General features: G+C 38.9%; 1 protein-coding gene across 1 annotated transcript in view; it reads left to right on the forward strand.

The window, feature by feature from the left end:
• Positions 1 to 25167, forward strand: part of TMEM232 (transmembrane protein 232) — a 131482-nt gene extending 106315 nt beyond the window's left edge. The window contains exons 12-13 of the mRNA XM_063456373.1: positions 3653 to 3746; positions 23644 to 25167. Coding sequence (XP_063312443.1) covers positions 3653 to 3746; positions 23644 to 23823 — 274 coding nt within the window. The 3' untranslated portion in view covers positions 23824 to 25167. The remainder of the gene's footprint in view (positions 1 to 3652; positions 3747 to 23643) is intronic.
• The last annotated feature ends 321 nt before the right edge of the window (positions 25168 to 25488 follow it).

A 25488-nucleotide genomic window follows, 5' to 3' on the forward strand; every position in this document is an offset into this window, starting at 1 on the left:
ACCGAACAACCAGACCACCCAGGAATAAGTGTGCCTCCAATTACCGTTTGCAACAATGTTGCAAACAGGTAATTGGCAATCCATGTAATATCTTCTTTGTCCTCTGGGTGGCCGCCATTCGGGAAACAAACACGTGGCGGCGGCCATCTTAAACTACCGAACAGCGGTGTTTTGCCGTCGAGTGTCTGGAACTGAAATCGGACACTCGACTAGGCAAACACCGCTGAGACCTCCAGACTTCCAGGATTTCGTGGGGAAACTACCGAATGGCCCGCCGTTCGGTAGAAAGAAACGTACGAACTAGGGGATTCATGCGAATCCCCCTTAGTCTCTATAACACCAGTAATTCGTCTGTTTCATTCACTTGTTTATGACCGACCGCAGGGCCAAAATGCATGGAACTGTTTTCGAATACTTTACCCATGCGGTCGGTCAAATCTTTGGAACCTCATATCTCCCGAACCATTCATCCGAATGACCTGATTCTTGGATATGTTGTCCCCCTGAATAAGGGCTATCAGGGGATACCTGTTTTGGAGGTGTAGCATATGTATTTGGGGTACATCCAGGAATTGGGGAAAAGGGTGTACGGTATAATTATGTTAAGTGCTAATCTAAGGGGAGGAAATGTGTGGGAGGTACATCCATGTGATTGGTTAAATTCATCCTCCCCCTGGGAGTGTCCTGTATGTACTTGTTTGTAATAAAAGCCAGACTGGGTGTCCCAGTCCAGAGTTCTTGCTTAACCCTCAAAGCGATGTGTCGTCTCGGTCTTTGGGGGAATGGGATTGTATGCTGACTGCCAAGAGTGTAAGCCGATGTCTGCTTTTCTTGTTCAGCTGTTCCAGTGTTCGTGTGGTTCCAGTCGGGAGAATGGTGTTTGCAGTAGCTGTCTGTGCATCTGGAAAGGGGATTATCGCCTAAACTGGGTTTTATCCTCTTGTAAGTGAAACGGTCCGTTACACATTATATGATCATACATTGCATAAGCCTGCCACAACGTCAATGTACCCCATCTTTGGCAGGTATCAAACAATTGCAAACACAACACAGGTTTATCAAGTTAAAAATCTATGCTAAATATATTTGTGGCACAATTATTGGCATTCCTATAAATTCATAAGAGAAACATATTTGAAGTATATTACCATTGATATTTTACATTTTTTAGTACATCTGGGTGACTAGGAACATGAAATCGTTCAACCATGATTTCCTGTTTCACATAGGTGTAAATACGAGGTAACACATAGAACAAATTACGTTAGTTATTCATCACAATGCGTAAGACCAAGAAATATAGCTGTGAAGTGCGGCAAAAGGTTGTTGAGCTTCACAAAATGGGAAGTGCCTATAAAAAAAAAATAGCAAAATCATTGAAAATACCCATTTCCACCATCTGGGCAATAATTAAGAAGTTTCAGTAAATGGAAATGTTATAAATCAACCTGAAAGAGGACTTGTGCCTTTATTGTCTCAACACAATATAAAGAGGATGATTTGAGTGGCCAAAAAATCTCCAAGGATCACAGTTGGAGAATTGCAGAAGTTAGTTGCGTATTGGGGTCAAAAAGTCTCCAAAGCTACAATCCGACATCACCTACATCACCACAATTTGTTTGGAAGGTTTTAAAAAAACAAACAAAAAAATCTCTACTCTAATCCAAAAACAAACTTCTGTCTTTAGTTTGCCAGACACTACTAGAACATAAAATGGGATCGGGTTCTATGGTCAGATGATACCAAAATAAAGCTTTTTGGTAATAAACATCGGAGGTGGATTTGGGGCACACAGAGAGGTAGCTATATGGAAAATACCTTATGCCCGTGGTTAAATATGGTGATGGCTCTAACATTTGTGTTTGTTTTTTTTTGCAAGGATGTTAGGATACATGGCATCATGAACTATATCAAATATCAATAGATATTAAATGAACACCTAACTGCCATTGCCAGAAAGGTTAAAATAAGCCATTTTATTTTCCATTGCAGGACAATGATCCAAAGCATACATCAAAATCAACACAAAATGCTTTACTGACTACAATATCAAAGACTTGCTGTAGTCATCTCAGTTCCCCGATTTGCACCCCACTGAAAACCTGTGGGGTGAACTGAAGAGGAGAGTCCAACAGCATTGACCTCAGAATTTGAAGGATCTGGAGCTGTTCTATATCTAGGAATAGTCTCAGATCCCTTGACATGTATTCTCAAACCTTATCAGGCATTATAGGAGAAGACAACGAGCTGTTATCTTGGCAAAGGAAATTAGCACAAAGTATTGACTAAAAGGGTGCCAATAACTGTGCCACACATATATTAAACATTATTTTATTTTTTTTTAATAAACTTGTGTTGTGTTTGCAATTGTTTGATACCCATGAGAGCAGAATATGTTTGTATGTTTTTTTTTTTTTTTTTTACAACCTTTTCTGCTCATCTTCAGCAAGGGTGCCAATATTAGTGGAGGGCACTATAGTTCAGCATAACATATCTTTGTAAGTTTTGCTAGGAAGTTAAGCTTTGTCCTCCGGTAATATTCTACTAAAACAAGTAATGCAACTTGTGATACCTTCCTGTCATACTTTTTTATCATTTCAAATAATATCTTTCATATATTGTAACCTATGTATGCATTATGTTAATGCTTAGATGCTAATACATATCTTATTTCAGTATTTCACTTGGCTTACATATGCTTTATAAGGGCAGCCATCTTTCTTTTTTTTGTCAGAAGCAGAACTCATCCAACCAAAACCCATTACAGGAATCAAGGCTAGTGCTCATTCACAATTAAAAAATGCACAAGTAACAGACATCTCAAAAATGTGCACTGAGATAGTTTCCACATTCAAATTGTCCATAGTCTTATCGGATATGTGTTGCTTTTAACCCAAGAGGCTGTTAGAAGATGCATTAAAAGGGACATATCCTTTATTGTATTAATTATAAGATAATACACCCAGAAACCTATGTGTGATCTTTCATTTTCAATAATAATAAACAGCAAATGAAATGTTTTTATTACAGTGAATTGCATGGTGCAATAAAATTAAACAAAGTGCACATTTACAAAAATTATGATGGTAACATAGACACGTTTTATTTTATTTACATTTTTATATTTGGTTTTAGTTTATTGAAATTCTAGTTCAGGGAACAAATACATTTTTATTGCTTAATTTTGAGCAATGTAAAAGATAATTACCAATCGATACAGGTTTTTAAATTTTTGATACATATGGGTGCAAGTAAATGTATTGGAAATTGTGTTATCAAATAATATGTCTGGCTTATGATTCTTTATTTTTATTTTTATGTCTTTTTACGCAACTCCAAAAGATATCTTATGGTTACTATTGTGCAAATATTCTTCCATGTGAATATTGATAAAAACTATGTTTATGTTTTTTATATTTGGGTGGGATCAGTCTGATATGCAAATAGACTAGGTTCTCTCGGTAATGACACAAGATGAGCTAAAACCAGTTTGAGATCTGAGCGGGACCCACCGAAGAGCAAGATCATTGACTTGTTGTCCGTTCTCAGTATTCTCTTGTACCCTGTTTTTTATGTAATGTATACATATGTGTGTATGTTCAGTGTTGATTCTGTTTTAATATATCTCTTATCTCGGTTTTTTTTCTAACAGGAATGACTTCTCCTTTACTGAACGAGTTTCTTCTACACATCCACATTTTGTAACCCGTACAAACTTGAATTTATGGAAAGTTATTGAGGATCAGGTAATGAATAACGAATCGTTAAATGGGATTGTTATGTTTTCATTTGCAAAAAGTATATATGAATGATTATACTTTATTTGTTAATTTATATAATCACGAAACACTTTATGAAACAGTTTCGATTTTGTTTCGATTTCCACAAAAAATAATGCCATATAAGTATCATCCCAGAAAAGAAACAATTTCAAATATAAATATATTTCTGGTAACTTAAAGGGACACTCCAGTCACCCAGACCACTTCTGCTCATTGGAGTGGTCTGGGTGCCAACTCCCACTACCCTTAATCCTGCAAGTGTAATTATTGCAGTTTTTTTTAAACTGCAATAATTACCTTGCAGGGTTAAGTCCTCCCCTAGTGGCTGTCTATTAGACAGCCACTAGAGGGAACTTCCTGCTCTATAGCACAGGTTTTCTGTGCTAGAGCGTCGCTGGACGTCCTCACGCTGTGTGAGGACCTCCAGCGTCACTCTATTCCCCATAGGGAAGCATTGAAATTCATTTTCAATGCTTTCCTATGGGGTGCGCTAATGCGCATGCGCGGCATTAGGTCTCCTTGGCCGGCGGGTGAGATCAGTCTCGCCCACTGTCCGACGTAAGCAGAAGGAGGAGCGGCGGGGGAGGAGGAAGCAGCGACGTGGGACATGTCGCTGCCTCTGGTAAGTCACTGAAGGGGTTCTCACCCCTTCAGCAACTGGGGATTGGGGGGTGGGAGGGAGAGGGACCCTCCAGTGCCAGGAAAACGGATCGTTTTCCTGGCACTGGAGTTTCCCTTTAAGGTGTAGATAATGACTTTATAAATGGTGCAATTTATAAAGTTAAATTCTTTCAAAACAACAAATTGCTGCTACCTTTGGGCATGTTACATTGAGCTTTGACTCAGAAACCTGTACTTTAAATTAAAGAAATCAACAGTTAAAAAATAAAACTGTAAGCATGTTTTTATTATTATTTTAAAAAAAAGATATGTTCTATCCCTCCTGTGTTCATTATTTTGTAATTCATAAATATGAGTAAATACTCCTATTCTGTGAAAAAACTGCCATACCTTTCCCTGCAGGGCGGTGTTTGGAAGCCAAAACCAGTTTTCATTCACATATCCTGACATCATGAGCATATGCCAAGTATCTAAAAAAATGCACTCTATACAGTTTCAGCCTGTCAAATTGTGCGTGGTACATGGGGGGGTGGCTGCACTCACCTGAACATGCTTAAATGGGGTGCTGCTGGGGGCCATATTATACAATAAACAATACACAAGATCCAGCGCACTCTCCTATCTACTAAACAGCAACTTCAATGTTGACAGATTTTATTAGTTTTTAAAAGGTTTTTTTTTAAAACACCTTATCTAGGCAAAAAATAATGGGGATTTAGTTACATTATATGATCATACATTGCATAAGCCTGCCACAACGTCAATGTACCCCATCTTTGGCAGGTCCTACTCTCACAGTCTAATGTCTGCTCTTATGAGATTAACCCACTTACTTGGGAAAAAAATTCCATCTGAGGCTCTCTGCAGTACAAGGCTAAATAGGGACCTGAGATGAGGCACCTGTGACAGGGAGGGGTGCAAAACCAAGGAGTTGGCTAGACTCCCAAATATATACATATGGAACATGGGGGGGTGGCTGCACTCACCTGAACATGCTTAAATGGGGTGCTGCTGGGGGCCATATTATACAATAAACAATACACAAGATCCAGCGCACTCTCCTATCTACTAAACAGCAACTTCAATGTTGACAGATTTTATTAGTTTTTAAAAGGTTTTTTTTTAAAAACACCTTATCTAGGCAAAAAATAATGGGGATTTAGTTACATTATATGATCATACATTGCATAAGCCTGCCACAACGTCAATGTACCCCATCTTTGGCAGGTCCTACTCTCACAGTCTAATGTCTGCTCTTATGAGATTAACCCACTTACTTGGGAAAAAATTCCATCTGAGGCTCTCTGCAGTACAAGGCTAAATAGGGACCTGAGATGAGGCACCTGTATCAGGGAGGGGTGCAAAACCAAGGAGTTGGCTAGACTCCCAAATATATACATATGAGTGCAGCCACCCCCCCATGTTCCATATGTATATATTTGGGAGTCTAGCCAACTCCTTGGTTTTGCACCCCTCCCTGTCACAGGTGCCTCATCTCAGGTCCCTATTTAGCCTTGTACTGCAGAGAGCCTCAGATGGAATTTTTTTCCCAAGTAAGTGGGTTAATCTCATAAGAGCAGACATTAGACTGTGAGAGTAGGACCTGCCAAAGATGGGGTACATTGACGTTGTGGCAGGCTTATGCAATGTATGATCATATAATGTAACTAAATCCCCATTATTTTTTGCCTAGATAAGGTGTTTTTAAAAAAAAAACCTTTTAAAAACTAATAAAATCTGTCAACATTGAAGTTGCTGTTTAGTAGATAGGAGAGTGCGCTGTATCTTGTGTATTGTAAATTGTGCGTGGTGTTAGCAGATACATGGTACTTCCTACCCTAGAGAGCTAAAGATGTCCCCCAAGGACCAAGAGTGAGCGTAAACACACACTGGAAATGTATTGACTACATTTAAAAAAAAAAAAAATCATACACAATGAGGATGTATCACATGTAATATTTTGTTTTCAGCAGTAATACAAATACGACTGTTTTCCTCTAACAGACTGATCATTCTGTCAAGTGAAGCTGATTACCGCACATAGTTTAAAAGCATATGCTCTTGGTAGTTCATCCCACCCTTATGCATTATTCATAATTCCATAATAATATCTGGTTAAAAAAAAACCCAAGTCAATCAAGTTCAGCCTGTCAGGATCCCGCGGGCGGCTGCGAGGGGAGGCTGCAGTCCGCTCGCGACACTCACCCTCCAGCCGTCCGCGGTCCCCTTCCTGGCGTGCGCTCGGCGGGTGGCATCCTCCCAGCCACGGATGCCGCCCGCGTCTTCCTCTACGTCCCCCAGCGGCAGCATGCATGACGCTGCACGCTGGAAGACCGCCCATTTTACTAAACGCCGGGGTCAGCCACCTGACCCGGCGTTAAAGGCACAGTGCCTCAATCACAGTGGGAGGTCTAGATATCTCCCACGTGTGATTGTTAATTCTGATTTAAATACTTACCTGTCCTGTTCCTCCCTGCCCTGTTGTGGTCTTTGCTTGCTAGTATTGCTACTGAACTTGTGTTTCTGGTTACGTACTCTCTGGCTTGTTAATCTGACTTTGTGACTTTCTCCTACCCTTTGACCTCGGCTTGTTTCTCGTTATTCTGTCTTCTGGTTCCACTTACTCGGCTTGTCTCCTGTCTATTCTTTGAGTGCTTAGCCCGGCCACTCCAAGGTCCGGTACGGCACCTTTTCTGTGTGTGTGTTAGCGTGTTTGGTTCCCGGAATCATGACACAGCCTTTCAAATATCTTAATTACTTATGTTGTTCTAAAAGAAGTAAAAGATGGCAAAAATAAACAGTTTTGAAGCAATTTACAATTTTACCACAAATCGGGGGGAAATTCCTCCTTGGATTAAAATGTCAGTCATATTTCTCATTTGACCAACAAGCTCTGACCCCAGATATTAACTATTGTTATTCCAAAAAACAAACAAACATACAAATGTTTGCAAATATCTACAGAATTTAATAAATAACCTTTTTAAGGCAGGAAATCCCACAATTTTGTTTGTTCTTATTGTAAATAAGTATTTCCTAATGCCATAGGTGAAATCTCCTCTCTGCATGTCTAAGTTGGTGACTTTTTGTCTTTTGTACAGTCCTATTAATAAAGAGATTACTAAGAAGCTTTTTGTGCTGGCTCTGTATAAATATGTAGAAGGTTATTATAAGTTTTGTCTAAAGTAAATAAGTTTAACGTTTTTTTTAGCCTTTCTTCTTAACTAAAATCTTCGCTTCCCCTAATTAATTTTATAGCCCGCCTCTGCACTCTTTCTACTACTTCCATACCAATAGGTGCTAAAAAAAAAAGTGCACCACGGGTTTAAAGGGGGATTTTATTGTGCATTTATAAAGAAGAAAGATTATATTTTGGTATTGTGAATTTATAATCATTTTTACACGTGATACTGATCTAGCAACTGCTCCCTGATATTACAAAGTGTGCCTTAGTCTGATTTATAACTAATTTACAAGTCCTTCTCATTTATTACTTTCCCTACCATAGTAGCATTTAGGGTATAAAGTTTGTGCATTATTCTCACCAAAATACACAACTTTGTTGTTATCTACATTAAATTTCATATGCAACTTAGCTGCCTAGTCCCCTAATTTATCCCAAGTCCCTCTGTAGCAAAGAAATATCCTGCTTACATTGTATTACATCACCATTATGTGTCACCTAGCTGCCAATCCTGGCTGCCAACATTTTACAATGTACTTTCAATAGTAATCATTAGACCACAATTAATCAATTACTGTTACTTGAAATTCACAAGGTTTTATTCATAATCTGCAAGTCCCTGGCCACCTAAAAATGTAAATATTCATTTTCACATAATTTTATTTTTAAAATATTACTAAACCTATACCCACAGTTTCCATTGTGTCCCATGTATATGTGCTAGCTATGTATACTTGGTTTTGAATACATTTAAAGTATTTTTTTCTGAATGACAATGAGTCAGTAGTGAATGGGGTTACGTTACATTGTTTAATTAGTACTACTATTGAACATCAAATGATATCCCATGCATTTTTTCTAAATAATATTACATCATATCATCCCTGCATGTTAATATCCTTTTTTTCTCCAAGTTCCCAATTTACCGTTGATGATTGATTAACTTTGTATTAATTATTGTTATTATTGCCATTTATATAGCGCCAACAGATTCCGTAGTGCTTTGCAATATTATGAGAGGATGGGTTTAACTATAAATAGGACAATTACAAGAAATCTTACAGGACGGATAAGTTGAAGAGGACCCTGCTCAAACGAGCTTACAGTCTATGGGAGGTGGGGTATAAAACACATTAGGACAGGAAATAGCAGTCAAATAAGGTGGGAGTGGAGCAGAGCTGGTGGAGAGAGTAAAGTGCTACCCTTTAGGAGAGAGCAAGGGACAGGTGTCAGGGCTTACCTGAGTTGGAGTCTGTAGCGCAAATATATGTGCTCACCCTTGCAAGTAAACACAGGCCAAGGTGGTCAGGTAAGAATTTACCTTGCCTGTGAGTCGGTGCACGGGGGCTGTGCAGGATGATGCTCCAAGTTGCAGTGGAGATACGGATATAAACAGGAGAATCATCATTGGTAAGCCAAAGGTCAATGGGTGCCAGAAATCAGGATAAACCAGTAAATAGCCGAGGTCAGAGGATGCCAGAAGTCAGGGCACACAAAATAACAAGCCAAGGTCAGAAATCAACAGGAGAACATGAAACAGCAATACTAGAATCAGAGTCAATGAAATGACACTGCCCTCAGGGAGAGGCAGTGTCTTATACCTGGCTAATCAGTGATCAGCCACAGGTGAACCATGAGTGACAGGAGCAGTCTCAGATAACGTCCAGCCCCCAGTGCTGGATACAAGGCAAGAGTAGACTTCTGAATATTTCCTGAGTTGTATGGTGGCTCAGATGCCAAACAACAGCCCCAGCACTGCAGAATACCCAGGTTCAAATCCCTCATCTGGCACTTCCGGGGCGACCTAGTCCGGCAGTCTGGATGTCGCGGTGAGAACCGTGACAACAGGTATGTGAGGTAGAGGTTACTCTGGGAGGCCATGAGCTTTCCTAAAGAGATGGGTTTTAACGAAATGTTAATTGATTGTCAATGCTGAAACGGTGATATGGTAACCATATCTGACCATATTATCAACTAAATTTATCTAAATAGGGCCTTGAAAAAAACAGTTGAAATTCAGAAATGTCCTTGCTTAATTTTCATAAATTAAAATGTGAGGATATTTTAATAACGTTATTTTCTAAATTAATTTATACTCTGTTCTGCCTCTCACTAAAATTCTCAATCTCTCCCTCTCCTCTGGCATATTTTCATCACCCTTCAAACATGCAACTGTAACTGTAACCCCGATTCTAAAAAAGCCCAACCTTGACCCTAACTCCCCGTCCAACTACTGTCCTATCTCGCTACTGCCGTTTGTGTCCAAGATCCTTGAAAGACTTGTGTATGTGAGATTGACAGACTTCCTCGAGTTCAACTCTCTGCTCGACCCACTTCAGTCTGGTTTCCACGCTCAGCACTCTGTGGAAATGGCTCTGACCAAAGTATTCAATGATCTACTCACTTCAAAATCTCATGATCACTATACTATGCTAATTCTCCTTGACCTTTCCTCTGCTTTTGACACTGTTGACCATCAACAGCTTCTTCTCATCCTTCGTGATCTCGGTTTACAAGATATTGCTCTCTCCTGGTGCGCCTGCTACCTCTCCCAGCGCTCTTTTAATTTTTATTTTTATGGCTCTTTCTTTTCCCCCCAACCCTCTCTGTGTGTGTCCCCCAAGGTTCAGTTCTTGGTACTCTACTGTTCTCGATCTATACTGCCTCCCTTGTTAAACTTATCAGCTCCTTCGGCTTCCAATATCACTTCTATGTGGATGACATGCAAATCTATCTATCCTCCCCTGATCTCTCCCCGACCCTCTTGACTAGTGTCTCTGAATGCCTCTCTCCAATTTCTAACTGGATGGCTGCCCACTTCCTTAAGCTCAACTTGTCCAAAGCAGAAGTTCTGTTTTTTCCTCCATCAAGTGTTGCTACCCCCGTTTCTGTCTCTCTCTTCGTTACCATCAGCTACCATCAGCTCCACCTCGCAGACTCGCTACCATCAGCTCCACCTCGCAGACTCGCTACCTAGGTGTTCTCTTTGACTCTGACCTCTCCTTCAGCCCTCATGTCCAGTCAATTGCCAAATCCTGCCGCTTCCATCTCAAAAACGTTGCGCACATCCGCCCCTACTTATCGCCAGATGCGGCTAAGGTCCATGCCACCGTCCTCTCCCGCCTTGACTGTTGCCATCTGCTTCTCAGTGATCTTACATGCTCCCAACTTGCCCCATTGCAATCTATAATGAATGCGTCGGCGAGACTCATCTTCCTGTCTGCCAACACCCCCCACACCTCACCCCTCCGTCAGCCCCAGCATTGGCTTCCTGTAAGATATAGGGCTCAATTTAAAATTCTGGTTCTTGCTTTTAACCCCTTAAGGACCAAACTTCTGGAATAAAAGGGAATCATGACATGTCAGACATGTCATGTGTCCTTAAGGGGTTAAAGCGCTATATAATGCTACTCCCACCTATCTATCCTGCCTAATATACAAGTATGTCCCATCTAGGTCCCTACGCTCTGCCGAAGACCTGTGTCTATCCTCTGTTCGTACTCCCACCTCTGATGCTCGCTTTTAAGACTTCTCTATGGCTGCACCTTTCCTGTGGAACTCCCTTCCCTTTTCCGTTAGACGCTTACCCAGTCTCCACTCCTTCAAAAAATAAAAAAACTCACTTTTTCACCAAAGCATATGAATTAAACTGTTAATGGCTCTCAACTGATTCAAATCCTGCAACTGTCAGTAAAAAAGAAAACAAAAGAAACACTAAGTCTTCAGTGGATGCTACTCTACCAATCTACTTCCCTTACCTTTTGTGTCACTTTACCCCACTCCCTCTAGCATGTAAGCTCATTGAGTAGGGCCCTCAACCCCTCTGTTCCTGTGCGTCAAACTTGTATGGTTACAATTACATGTTTGTTAGTTTACCCATTGTAAAGCGCTGCGGAATTTGTTGGCGCTATATAAATATAATTATAATAATAATAATAATAAAAAGAAGCATTAAATAGTGGCTATCTAGGATTTGCATGTAATGCAGACACTATGTGTTTCTACAGGAAGACAGCGACATGTGCAGCAGACCGAATAAGTTTTCAGTAATATCTTATGATTTTGCCTTCATTTATATTCCTTATATTATCACTTTAAACCAGCACTGTCACATTTGAGTGTACATTGAAGAATCTTTAGTAGATCCAATAGAATTACACGATAGCTTGGGACATTACTACTATTTCTTATCTCCCAACATTATGAGATTGGGATGCAGGTGGGTGGGCCCTACGGGAGCCTTTCCAGTGATGAAACTGGCACACACTGGCGATGCCTAAAATGGATGGCCATGTCAGCCAGGTGACAAGCACTCCAGACCAACCAGAGAGTGCTTCTAACCAGATCTCTAATTGGTCCTATTCCCATATGACAGTGGAAATGCTGTGCTGCCTGTGGACAGTTCCCTGGTGTCCCTGGATGTGGGATACAATGGATCTAAATCGGGACAGTTGGACAAGACCATAAAATATGGACGTTCTCGCCTAAATCTGGACAGTTGGGAGACCTGTTGTGTACTACTATTACTACTATAGAAAAAGACAAATTTTGGGAAAATGTGGTAAAGGTACCTCTGTTGCCACATCTTTCTATGTCACCTAACTGGTGGGAATAGGAATGTTTTCATGGGAGGTGAAGTAGATTACTATGTTTCAGAATATCTATTGGGGTTCTTGAAGTCTCAGAACCTACAATAGACCCCCATTTTCTACTATTCTGTATGTGTAAGAGTTCACCAATGATGCAGCTCTTGCAGATGAAGCAATCAGGAGCTGAAGACCAGGCCAAACAGAAGATAGTGGTCCAGAGTAAAGAGACATTCTTGTAAATATGTCTTAATTCCTCCACTCCCCTGGTTAGCGCTAAATAAGTGATCTGATTGCCTGACCAGAACACCATTAATGTTTCTATATGACATTACACACGTCATACAGCCTACTCTTCTCATGACTACTTTAGTATTAAGGTTCTTTCTGCTGTGTTTCAATATAGCATAGGGGTGTAGTTTTTTACATTTCAACTTGGGTAATATACATGTGTAAACGCAGCTATGGGTAACTAGGACAGTTGAAGATTTACCATATTTACCATTAGTTCCTATTATATTATTATCTATAGCAGCTATGACATCCCACCAGCCATTCTGTGTTTTTGGATTACAGCTGGTTACAAGTCTGGAGCAGAGAGTGCTTGTATAACGTGATAATTTACTTTTGTTTAATCCTGTCCTTTTGGTTTTTTGCCGAGAATGGGATTGCACAGGTGTGGCTGCTGCTATCGTTAATAATTATGAAAAGACAATTGTGGTAAATAAAAAAAAAAATAGACAAATAAATGTATCAAATCTTCGTTTCTCTGCTTTGTACTGCATTACCAATACTATATAATGAATTAGCCAAATGTTTGGTATATGTGATGTTTCTTATCCTTTTATTAAATTATACAACTTACGGTAATTAAAACTGGTCAAAGGAAAAACCTAATTTCCCAGTAATGAATTATGTGATCCATTTCATACATTTTAAGTATCTCACAGCCTTCTGTACAGTCATCTCATAATACGTTAATGTTAAAAAAACAACAGCAAAATATTAATTTGTTTGTTTATTTCTGTTTTTAAATGGACATTTTACTGCTGTTGTTTTGTTTAAAGGTTGTGTTGGTGGCAATGTTCCAGGCAAATTGAATGGAAGTTAAAGTCATGACAAAGTACCCTAAGCAAGGACTGGCTTCTCTCTGTATTTAATCACTCTCTGCTTGCATTTCTTATCTTTGGATTCAAAGGTTTCACTTGACATAATTAGTGGACAATATAACCAGACGCACAGCAAAGGAAAAATGATATCACTTGTTATATGTTCCCGTGAAGAATTATCAGTAGTTCTTTGCATCCTTTGAAAACATTGCCATTATGTAAAATTTATGTAAAACAATACACTCTCCGTTTCCAGCTTAATAGGTCTTATGTAGTACTACAAACAGAGGTGAAAAATGCTTAAATTGTTTTATTTTCACATTTTTGGAATTAATAAAATTCCTCTTTAAATAGCATTTATATACATTGCAAACTCAAATATAACCCTACTCTGTTTATTTATATAACGTAGACGTGTTAAATTCTCTCCTCCATTATCTCACGGAATTACATAAATTATTCCCAAGTAATGTACCTGGACAGACTCTATTTAATGTATATAATGCATTTACATCCAAAATGACTGGCATTCTTGCTAAAGATGAGCAAAAAGGCTGTGCAAAAACACTATACATGTCATTAGCAATATCATTGTTGTTGTTGCTTGTAACGGACCGTTTCAGCAGACAAGGGGTTAAAATCCGTTTAGGCGATAATCCCCTTTTCACAGACAGGCACAGCTACTGTAAAAGCACCAAAACTCACAAATTCGGATATAAATGAATGCACCAAACTCCCGAACTGCATACAAGGGAATAAGGTAGCACTCCAACTGGAACCTCACGAATAGCTGCTAGCAGACGAGCAGGAAAAGCAGACATCAGCTTACACTCCTAGCAATCAATCTCCAACAGCATACAGTAAATCCCCTCAAGAACGAGACAAGGCTCCGTGTTGAGGGTCAAGCAGTGGTCTGTTTATTGAGGGCTACCTGCCCCTGTATTTATGCAGGTCTCCCACCTGGTGGACACTCCCCTAGGGGACCAAATGGAAGACTGAAACAGCAGACAGACATGTATCAATTTCGTACACACAGCCACAATACTTTCCCACAATGCATCCTGGCTTCCTCCTCTCTGTCCTGGAGATAATTAATGAAGTAATTCAATTATCTCCCAGGACAAAGGCAAGACTCCATTATACACGTGGTGACACAGAAACAGTATATCACTTTAAAATACATAAAGACACATTTTATACATAAAACACAGACTTGTAACATATCCCCAGATAGCTCAGGTCTGGGTGCACATTATTAGGTGAATGGCACCCAGACCACCCGAATACAGTTTAAGTGCCATGGAGCTAAAGTCTTTAATTATACGAACAGGCTCCATGGCATGGCTATCTGGGTTAAAGCATTCACATAAAACATAAAATACCGAATTTCCCTGCATTCACCAAATCCATACGAATTAGAACCAGGGGCTGGAGGTTCAGCGGTGCCTGCACGTAAAAGTGTCCGATTTTGGTGCATGAAAGCCGGGCAGAAAAGCGCTGGCTGCCCGGGGAGCTCCAGAACACCGCCACCTAGCGGCCGCTAAGTGTAACAGCGGCCACCCAGTAACAAGCAATTAAGCTGCGGTCAACCGCAGCTTCAGGGAGGTAAATAGGCGGCACACTCCAGCTTCTGGGTGGCCAATTAACAACGCCGGCAGGCTTCCCACGGCTCTGGGAAGGTTGGTAAACGGCTGTGTGTTCGGTAGATGAAATCTACCGAACTGCTGTGCAGAAAGGGAGAAATAAATCCTTCTGCACAGTAAAATTAACCCTTTAGCTGCCGGTCCATAATCCAAAGGCAGCAGACGGGCAACCAGGCTCCTCCAATACAATGTGGCGAGATTGGTTTCGTCACATTGCTCATCTCAGGGAAATATGTATAGTAACTAGAGATAGGAATCACACGGTTCTTTATCTATTTTTCCTGAATTTTCCCCCAAATACTCGCTGCCTGCCATTGTTGTTCACAGTTGGACAGTTAATGCAGAAGAATATAGGACAGCCTGATTTTTTTGGTTGAAACATTTAAAAACAATAGCACTCTAAACAAGTTGAAGGCACCAAATACTCTTTGCATTATAACCACTACAATGAACTGCAGTGGCTATGGTAGTTAGAAGGCATCTTGACACAGAGATGTATTTTTATAATGAGGAGGAGCGATATCACTGGAGGAGATCAGACCCCTGGAGAAGTTTTATCTTTTTTTTTTTTTTTTACATTTAGGTAGGGAACAGGACAGTACTCTGACCAAAAATTGTTTTATTAAAACACTGTTGTTTGGTTACAGTAAGACTTAAAAGGGACATTATAGTCATCAGAACAACTACAGCTTATTGAATTTGTTCTGGTGAGTATAATCATTCCCTTCAGGCTTTTTGCAGTAAACACTGTCTTTTTAGAGAAAATGCAGTGTGTACAGTACAGTCTAGGGGTACCTACCGTGGCCACTCCTCAGATGGCTACTAGAGGTGCTTTCTGAGGCAGTGCTGCACAGTGTGCAGCACTGCCATTCAGTGTCTCCACACTCTGCATGGAGAAACTGAACTTTCCTCATAGAGATTCATTGATTCAATACATCTCTATGAGGAGATGCTGATTGGCCCGGGCTGTATTTGACTTGTGCTGGCTCTGCTCCTGATCTGCCTCCTTGATAGTCTCAGCCAGTCCTATGTGAAAGCATTGTGATTGGCTCAGATCACTACTTCTGAGGATGTCAGACAATCAGGAAGATCAGGGGCAGAACCAGCAGCAGCAGACTGAAAAAAGGTAAGATTTTGTGAGCAAGGGCAGGGTGCAGGGGAGCCAGGTGGTGGTTTTAACACTATAGGGTCAGGAATACATAGTTGTGTTCCTGACTCTATAGTGTTCCTTTAACACATGACAACACAAAAATATTCTGTTCTTTAATGATTCAATGGTTAGTGGAACTCGTGACATTAGGCAGCAGCTAATTTGAATATTAGCGCAGTACAGCTTTATTTCAAATTTTAGTATATACACCAGTGTAAAATAACAAAATTCAGGAGCATTACATAATTAAATCATGTGTTCTCAAGATAACATTTTAACGTTTATTCAGTGTCTGCAATCTTGTCTGTAGAATTGTATATTCTTTGTAGGTTTTATGCAAAACAAATCTTTGAATTAGATGTTGTGAAACCAAATACAAAGTTCATATTTACAGGTTGTGTGGAAAAAATGATCTGCATGTTTATAATAAAGTATTTGAAAATAGTCACCTTTTGCACCCTTTCACGTTTGGAAGAACTAGTTGCCCTGACAAGTGCTGATTTCATCTGACAGCAACCTGATTTCTGAGTGTTTAGACAATGATTTCTTCTGATGTGTATGTTGAACACTAAATTGAAATACCCTGACTCAATTTACTAGTGACCATCACTTACCCTTGGCAATTCAGAAAGCTATTTAATCACATTGTTCTGGAATTTAAAGCAGGTGCGGATCCTGAAAGCTATATTATAATGGTGTTAAATTATGCACTACCCTGTTTTTAAGAATGACACCTTTACATAATGTATTTTCCTGTCAAGTTGTGAAAGCAGAGTTATTAGAAAGTTCGCTTTCTCCAGCTTGATTCACCTTACGATAGTAGATTCTACATATTATCCTTCACTGGAATGGGGATCATGGCAATGCAATCCAGCAGTCAATATACCATACTTGGTATATTATGGCTGCACTTTCTGCTCAATTTACTAATTGCTAAAGAAACCGGCAGAAAAGATATATGAAAAGAAATACTGTTGTAAATCTGCATCACTTTCTAAAACTATTCACTACGGTAACCTAATGGTATCAAACACATACAGTTGCAAGAAAAAGAATGTGAACCCTTTGGAGTGATATGGATTTCTGCACAAATTGGTCATAAAATGTGATCTGATCATCATCTAAGTCACAACAACAGACAATCACAGTCTGCTTAAACTAATAACACACAAATAATGAAATGTTGCCATGTTTTTATTGAACACACCATGTAAACATTCACAGTGCAGGTGGAAAAAGAATGTGAACCCTTAGATTTAATAACTGGTTGAACCTCCTTTGGCAGCAATAACTTCAACCAAACGTTTCCTGTAGTTGCAGATCAGACGTGCACAACGGTCAGGAGTAATTCTTGACCATTCCTCTTTACAGAACTGTTTCAGTTCAGCAATATTCTTGGGGTGTCTGGTGTGAATTGCTTTCTTGAGGTCATGCCACAGCATCTCAATTGAGTTGAGGTCAGGACTCTGACTGGGACACTTCAGAAGGCGTATTTTCTTCTGTTTAAGCCATTCTGTTGTTGATTTACTTCTATGCTTTGGGTCATTGTCCTGTTGCAACACCCATCTTCTATTGAGCTTCAGCTGGTAGACAGATGGCCTTAAATTCTCCTGCAAAATGTCTTGATAAACTTGGGAATTCATTTAACCTTCGATGATAGCAATCCGTCCAGGCCCTGACACAGCAAAGCAGCCCCAAACCATGATGCCCCCACCACCATACTTTACAGTTGGGATGAGGTTTTGATGTTGGTGTGCTGTGCCTCTTTTTCGCCACACATAGTGTTGTGTGTTTCTTCCAAACAACTCAAATTTGGTTTCATCTGTCCACAGAATATTTTGCCAGTACTGCTGTGGAACATCCAGGTGCTCTTGTGCAAATTGTAAACGTGCAGCAATGTTTTGTTTGGAGAGCAGTGGCTTCCTCCGTGGTATCCTCCCATGAAATCCATTCTTGTTTAGTGTTTTACGTATTGTAGATTCGCTAACAGAGATGTTAGCATTTGCCAGTGACTTTTGTAAGTCTTTAGCTGACACTCTAGGATTCTTCTTCACCTCATTGAGCAGTCTGCGCTGTGCTCTTGCAGTCAACTTTACAGGATGGCCACTCCTAGGGAGAGTAGCAGCAGTGCTGAACTTTCTCTATTTATAGACAATTTGTCTTACCGTGGACTAATGAACAGCAAGGCTTTTGGAGATACTTTTATAACCCTTTCCAGCTTTATGCAAGTCAACAATTCTTAATCGTAGGTCTTCTGAGAGCTCTTTTGTGCAAGGCATCATTCACATCAGGCAATGCTTCTTGTGAAAAGCAAACCCAGAACTGGTGTGTGTTTTTTATAGGGCAGGGCAGCTGTAACCATCACCTCCAATCTCATCTCATTGATTGGACTCCAGTTGGCTGACATCTCACTCCAATTAGCTCTTGGAGATGTCATTAGTCTAGGGGTTCACATACTTTTTCCACCTGCACTGTGAATGTTTACATGGTGTGTTCAACAAAAACATGGCAACATTTCATTCTTTGTGTGTTATTAGTTTAAGCAGACTGTGATTGGCTATTGTTGTCACTTAGATGATGATCAGATCACATTCTATGACCAATTTGTGCAGAAATCCATATAACTCCAAAGGGTTCACATACTTTTTCTTACAACTGTATACAAGGTCAGACAAAATTCAGAATAGGGTTTGAGGAGTCAATAATATTTTTATTAAAGGGACACAATAGTCACCAGAACCACTACAGTTTAATATTCAGAAAAAGGGCAGTGTTTACACTGCTTTATAGTAACACCTCCATTGGCAGCCACTTTGATGCCCACTAGAGGTGCTTCCTGTGTCAGTGCTGCACAATGTGCAGTGCCTACATTCAGCACATCTGCATTGATTCACAGCATCTCTATGAGGAGATGCTGATTGGCACAGCGCACCAATTTTGCTGCGCATTCGGAAAGCATTGAATTGGCTGTGATCATCAATTTTGACTATCTCAGCCAAGGAGAGGAGACCCACGCAGCGCTGGAATAAAGGTGAGTAAAAACACCTTTTACTTTACTTACCGGGGCACCGGGGTCCTAAACTATGTTTTTACTGCTATTGTGTCAGGAGTACACATTTGTATTTCTTGATGCTTCTTTTATTTTGTTGCTGCAGTATCTATACAAGAGGGAATCAAGAATCTTGTGGGTTATTGAACCCTCTGCTTGGGAGCTGTTTTTACCTAGAGCAGGGCACAGAGGCTCTTGTACATGTGAGTGTACCAATTGGGGGTGGATAATGAATCACTTTTATATATAATAAACAGTATGCATTATAGATATGTGTTTTTTTTTTTCATTTTATAGGATATGGGAACAGTGAAAACACTTTATGTATTAGTATTATTAGGATTATTGTTATTTTGTTTGTTTATATAGAACTAGGAGTGGAACTTTATGATAATTACATTTTATGCAATTTAAGGTGTATGCCCTTTGTCGGGTTTCTAGCACAACACTAAAGGTTAGTAGCTATAACATTAATTGTTACTAATATACTTTTTTTCCAAAGTGCAAAATAATATGCTACTGCTAACTGTGGCTCCTATCTTAAAAACAAAATAAGTAAACGTAAAAAACTATAATTGAAATGTAATGTTCATTGTGTTCGACTGAGGCCTTGAAAGCCCTTTGTTGGCAGTTCATTTCTCTGATAGACGAAGCTTGGAATTAGCCCATATTCATTGCCCATTAACACAGCCTGAGAATCTAATTAGTGAGAACATACATTACAAATGTGAAATAGTATGGAAACTCCAGCGCTGATCATTTGGACGCATACGGAGTAGGATGTATCATCCAAGCAATGATACAGTCAAGGGTCAGAAGGAACGATTGCTGTGCAAGTATGAGCTCTATTGGAAGAGCCTGGCATTTTCCATGTGGCCAATGCTCCCAGCAGCTTTTCTTGGCTATGGTAATGCCTTGGCGAACATTCTGCATTTATCGTTCAAGCGGCAAGCTTGCAACATCTCTGTGTTCATTAGTCTTAGTTAGGTTAGGAAAACTAGATTCTGAGTTTCAAAATAGAAGTAAAGTCAACATCGAAGAATTTTGTCCAAACCTAATTGTCGAAACAATGGCCTTGAATTGATAATATTTCCAATAGAGTTAATACTGTTAGAAAACCTTTTCAAATGATTTGTCTACAAAAAAATCTCGTAGGCTTTAATGGTGACTTCTTATATATTACATATGGTTTCAAGACCGGCACAGAACCCAAATTAACCAATAAGGTCACGTTTGGAAAGTATGTATTTAAGACCGTGTAATAGTTAGGATTTTTTATGCTTATCTAAATCTTTTCAGCATTCTTTCGGTGAGGCCCTCCCAGTACCTATGCATTCTGTGAAAATATGGAATGGCTTTATTGAATCTTCACTATTTCCTGATATAATGGTTAAGGATATGGCAATGGTTAAGGATTGTGCAACCTAAGACTTTTTCTCTGGATTTGAGGTTAAAGTATTGGTTACAGAATGGAATTCAGAGTGTAACAAACATTTTGGCTGAATGTGAATTGAACACTTTTGATGACCTTCAACAGAGATTTATGTTATCCCCTAAGAAACATTATATATTCCAGGAATAAAGCATGTGATCAATAAATACGGACAAGAAAACAAAAATGACAGATTTCAGCTAATGGTCCTTTCTTTTTTGGGAAGTCCTTTCTCAAAGCAGGCTCAAAACACCTTGTGTTATAAAAACTTATTTGAGAGATGATATAGGGGTCCTTTTGACTATTTTCTTAGATTGAAGAGATAATTAATGTTTAAATTAAAGGAACAACAACAAAAATAAGAGAAGCAATTAGGTCGATGGCTGAGGTTACTCACTGTACAAAATATCAGGGGATTCACCACAAAGTTCTTATGACGTAGTGTATAACTCCGGCTTGTCTAGTTCACGTTGATCAATGTTGGAGGATCAATGTTGGAGGAGATGTGGGAAAGGGGAAATATGCTCCATATTTTGTGTGCTTCGTATATTATAGTGGATCTGTTCTAAAATATTAGGTTTATGGGATTTAAGGGTTTTGAACACTTCCAGCACTTATTCTGCATTTGGATTCCAAGATTCCTTTTAGCAGTTCTATAAAATATTTTACTCTCAGGTTTGGGGACAAAATAATTATTTTTATGACTGCCAAATTATAAACTTAATTGAAATTAAAATCTGCAGAAACACGCTCTTTTTAAAATTATTAAAAAAAAAAAAAGTAGATTCTATATTAGACAACCAATATGTAACCCATCACTTCAATCCATGCAATGCCACAGTTTGGGAATATCTGGAATCCATCACCAGTTTTTGTTGAGTATAAGATTTTGTCAGGAGAAACCTTCTTTTTTCACATCACTTTGTATTTTAGTGAGAGAGAGAGATCTATTTTCTTGAGCGTTTTATTTTAAAAATGTTCTTTTTTGTTCCTTGACTTGTTTTAGGGCTGAGGCAAGGATAGTCTCTGCCTGCATAATGTACAACATATCAATATACTGAATGGTTGACTGCTGCGGTTTGTTATACTGATAGAGAGGGAAAAAAATATTAAAATAAAGAAATATAATAAATGCCTATTAGAACTAGGGAAACACCCATTACAAGCTTGATGATTAATGATAGTTTCATCTTATTGATACCATTAGGTAATATAAGAAAGGGGTTAATCTATGACACATGTTAACCTACCCCCAAGCTATCTTCATGGATACAATAACATCTTGCAGTACTTTACATGTTTGTAGGTGGCTTCGGATTGATATCTGAAAGATACACTGACTTACCTTATTTTGCAGAGTACAAATGCCAGATACACTTGCATTCATAACGTGCTACCCAAAGTATATATTCTATCCAGTTGCACAAATGATCTTCTTCAGGATATAATTCAGATTGCTTACAGAGAAAGGATTGGGGGCACACCTGAGACCTGTATTTTGCATGAAAGGTGCTGCCGCAGTGACCAAACTTCATAAATGAGAGAATAAATAGTTGCGGCGCACTCAGACTACAAAAAAATATAACACAAAGAAGGCTACTAAAATGCCTATCTAAGAATAAATATGGGGATTTTGTTCCACCATATGGCCATATGTTGTTAAGCCCACCACTACTTTCAAAGTACCCCAATATTGGTGGGTCCTACGCTAAAATGTGGGGGACCAATTAAATAGTACTAGTGCTAAAAATAAAAGGTGTTAAATTAAATCCTGGTAAGAGCATAGTGAGTATACAAAAATAAGTGATGAAAGCAATTAAAAACAGTGTTAAAACTAAACAATTAACATGTTGGTGCTAAAATGAGTATACTCTTACCAGGATTTAATTTAATACCTTTTATTTTTAGCACTAGTAGTATTTAATTTGTCCCCCACATTTTAGCATAGGGTATTATATTGGGGTACTTTTAAAGTAGTGGTGGGCTTAACAACATATGGCCATATGGTGGAACCAAATCCCCATATTTATTCTTAGATAGGCATTTTAGTAGCCTTCTTTGTGTTATATTTTTTGTAGTCTGAGTGCGCCGCAACTATTTATTCTCTCATCTAATTCAGATTGCTGACACTTACTTACAAAGCCCTCAACAATGACATGCTTGGTTACATCTCCTCTCTAATTCACAGCTACTCTCCTTCCTGATTGCTAATTTCTGCTAATACTCTGCTCTTGACCTGTTCCCACTCACAAGGGTTATTCTCACCTACAAGACTTCTTACATGAGTCTCCTATTAGACTTTTCCACAGTGTCCGGTGCTATAAGAAATTCCTTAAAACTCTTCTCTTCAAGAAATATTATCTTTGTGGGTAACCTCTCTATTCACTTGTCTTTGTTCCCCTTACATAACTCGTTCTTCCACAGCCTACTTCATTCTCTCACCTGGCACGCTACAAGTCTCGCACACACCATTCTTACACCACATGTTTAATTAGATAAAGGTATTATACCTGCCAGACACTCTACGCTATAACATGTTATGCTTCCTCGATACCCCATTCTACTACACAGTAATCTCATCTGATCTGATTTAATGGCTATATTGGAGGACATTGCATAGTGCATGGGAATGGAAATGTTTGTTATATTTTGATATAAGGAATTATTCTCTTTTCTTTTTGTGTGTCACTACTGTTACTATTAAGTGTGTGTGCATATATATTAACTTAGAGTTTGCACAATAACCTGTTATAATATACAATAATACATAATCTTGAAGAAACAAAGCAATAAAAAAAATGTAAGTTTTTTTCAAGGTATATTTTTATATTTATACTTTCTTCTTTCAATTTGAGAGTGCCCCGCCACAATGTAATTACTTTTCATATTATGGAGGGCTCACTCTGTGATTATCACCCATGTAAACACAGAACTGGGTTCCAGTAATAGAAGTTCTTTTTGGGGGGGTTTTGAGTCCGTATTTGTTAAAAGCTCTGTGTTTCTTGTTTGTAGTTATTACACTAAGTTCTCAAGTAAAGGCTTGTTTCTACTTTGCTAATGATAATATTACAATATGTTTTTCCATAGTGGAGGAAGGAGGTAAAAATTAAAACGGAGGAAGATGAAAATAACATGGAAGTGGAAGAGCAAGAAAAGAAGACGAAAGAGGAAGAACATTTTAAAGAAATCATGAAAAAGAGAGAGCAAAAATTAAATAAAACCAGCAAGCCGTATGAGCTACCTGTGACAAATAAAGATACACAATAGTGCAGCATGTTTAATATTAAAGGTCTGTAAGTTTATTCATTTATGTATTGCGCCTTACTCTAGACTTAAAAATAGCATGGGAAGATTGAACTCAAATATATCTTAATAGCTTAGACTATATGTATTGGATTGCCAAGAGCCAATTTACCTTCTACTGCTACTGCAGAGCCCAGGTTCCACTCCAGAAAAAAACTAGACAATTTAAGGGGTCCTGAATCTATGAGCTGGTAAGGAGCCCACTTTTTTCTTGAGTCCTTACTAGTGGCCATACTTGGACAAATGGGGTGAATCTTGCTTAACGCACGCTATTGACAAAGTGCCTATATGGCAAAACGTGTCCAGCCAATAAGACCATTAAGTCCAGCCTTTTGAGTCTATAGGTGTTTTGATTTTTTTTCCCGTTTTTCATTTCTTAATAATAAAGAATAACATATAAGAAGACTGGTAAATGGGATTTTTATTGTTGATCTGAAGTGCTGCTGCATGTCCTATGTCTTGTCGTGGTCTGACTCATTTCTCCATATGCTACATGTCCTATATCTTGTCCTGGTCTGACTCGTTTCTCCATATGCTGCATGTCCTATGTCATCTAGTGGTCTGACTCGTTTCTCCATATGCTGCATGTTCTATATCTTGTCCTGGTCTGACTCGTTTCTCCATATGCTGCATGTCCTATGTCTTCTAGTGGTCTGACTCGTTTCTCCATATGCTGCATGTTCTATATCTTGTCCTGGTCTGACTCGTTTCTCCATATGCTGCATGTCCTATATCTTGTCCTGGTCTGACTCGTTTCTCCATATGCTGCATGTCCTATGTCTTCTAGTGGTCTGACTCGTTTCTCCATATGCTACATGTCACATTCTGTACATGTTCTGCGACAAATAGAATGTTTTGTGTCACAGTTCATTATTTTTTATTGTTCGTGTCTTATTTGTTACAGAGAACTAGAATTTGATTTTTTTAATAAAATCATTGGAGTGGAAATTCTATTATTTTGTTGGGAGTATTTTGTTTGTTGAGTATTGCTCTTTATAGAAAACACTGAAATGTGGAGAATTGAAAACCAGGGCCAAGACAGTGGAGCTGGAAAAATATCCAAGTTTGAGAATTTTTACGATTCAGATAATTAGTGTGAAGTTTTAAATCCAATGGTTAATTTGTGATGATTTCTGGTTTAGTGAAAACCCCTAATATAACCCTTTATGTGCAGCATTCTTATCAGCATTGTCAGCCTTATATCACAAGTAAAATATTGGGGTCTAACATTGTGATAAGCATATCATCTTCGAACATGTTGAGTAGATACTCTTCACATTGACATTATTGATGACACTTGAAAATAGTTTTCCATCATTTCCTTGTTTTCTGATGCTTGTCTAGTCTTCACGAATCCCTGTTAGTCTGTCGATTAGATGTGAAAGGATCCATCTCCTCAAAGAGATGGATTACCCCAATAAATCTCTGTGGAGAGTATTTGCTGGATGATGGTCCTGCAATATTTGCTTGACCTCCACTGACTGTGAGAGTGACAGCCACTAGAGGGGTTCTTAGGGTTCTGGTGCTAAGAGTGTACCTTTAAGTGAACATGGATGGAGAATGGATAAGTAACGCCATGTTTTTTTGACCCAAAGCAGCAAAGACAGAGGAACTCATGGGACTTATTTG

This window comes from Pelobates fuscus, chromosome 5 (genome assembly GCF_036172605.1).
Source record: "Pelobates fuscus isolate aPelFus1 chromosome 5, aPelFus1.pri, whole genome shotgun sequence".
NCBI classification, from domain to species: domain Eukaryota; kingdom Metazoa; phylum Chordata; class Amphibia; order Anura; family Pelobatidae; genus Pelobates; species Pelobates fuscus.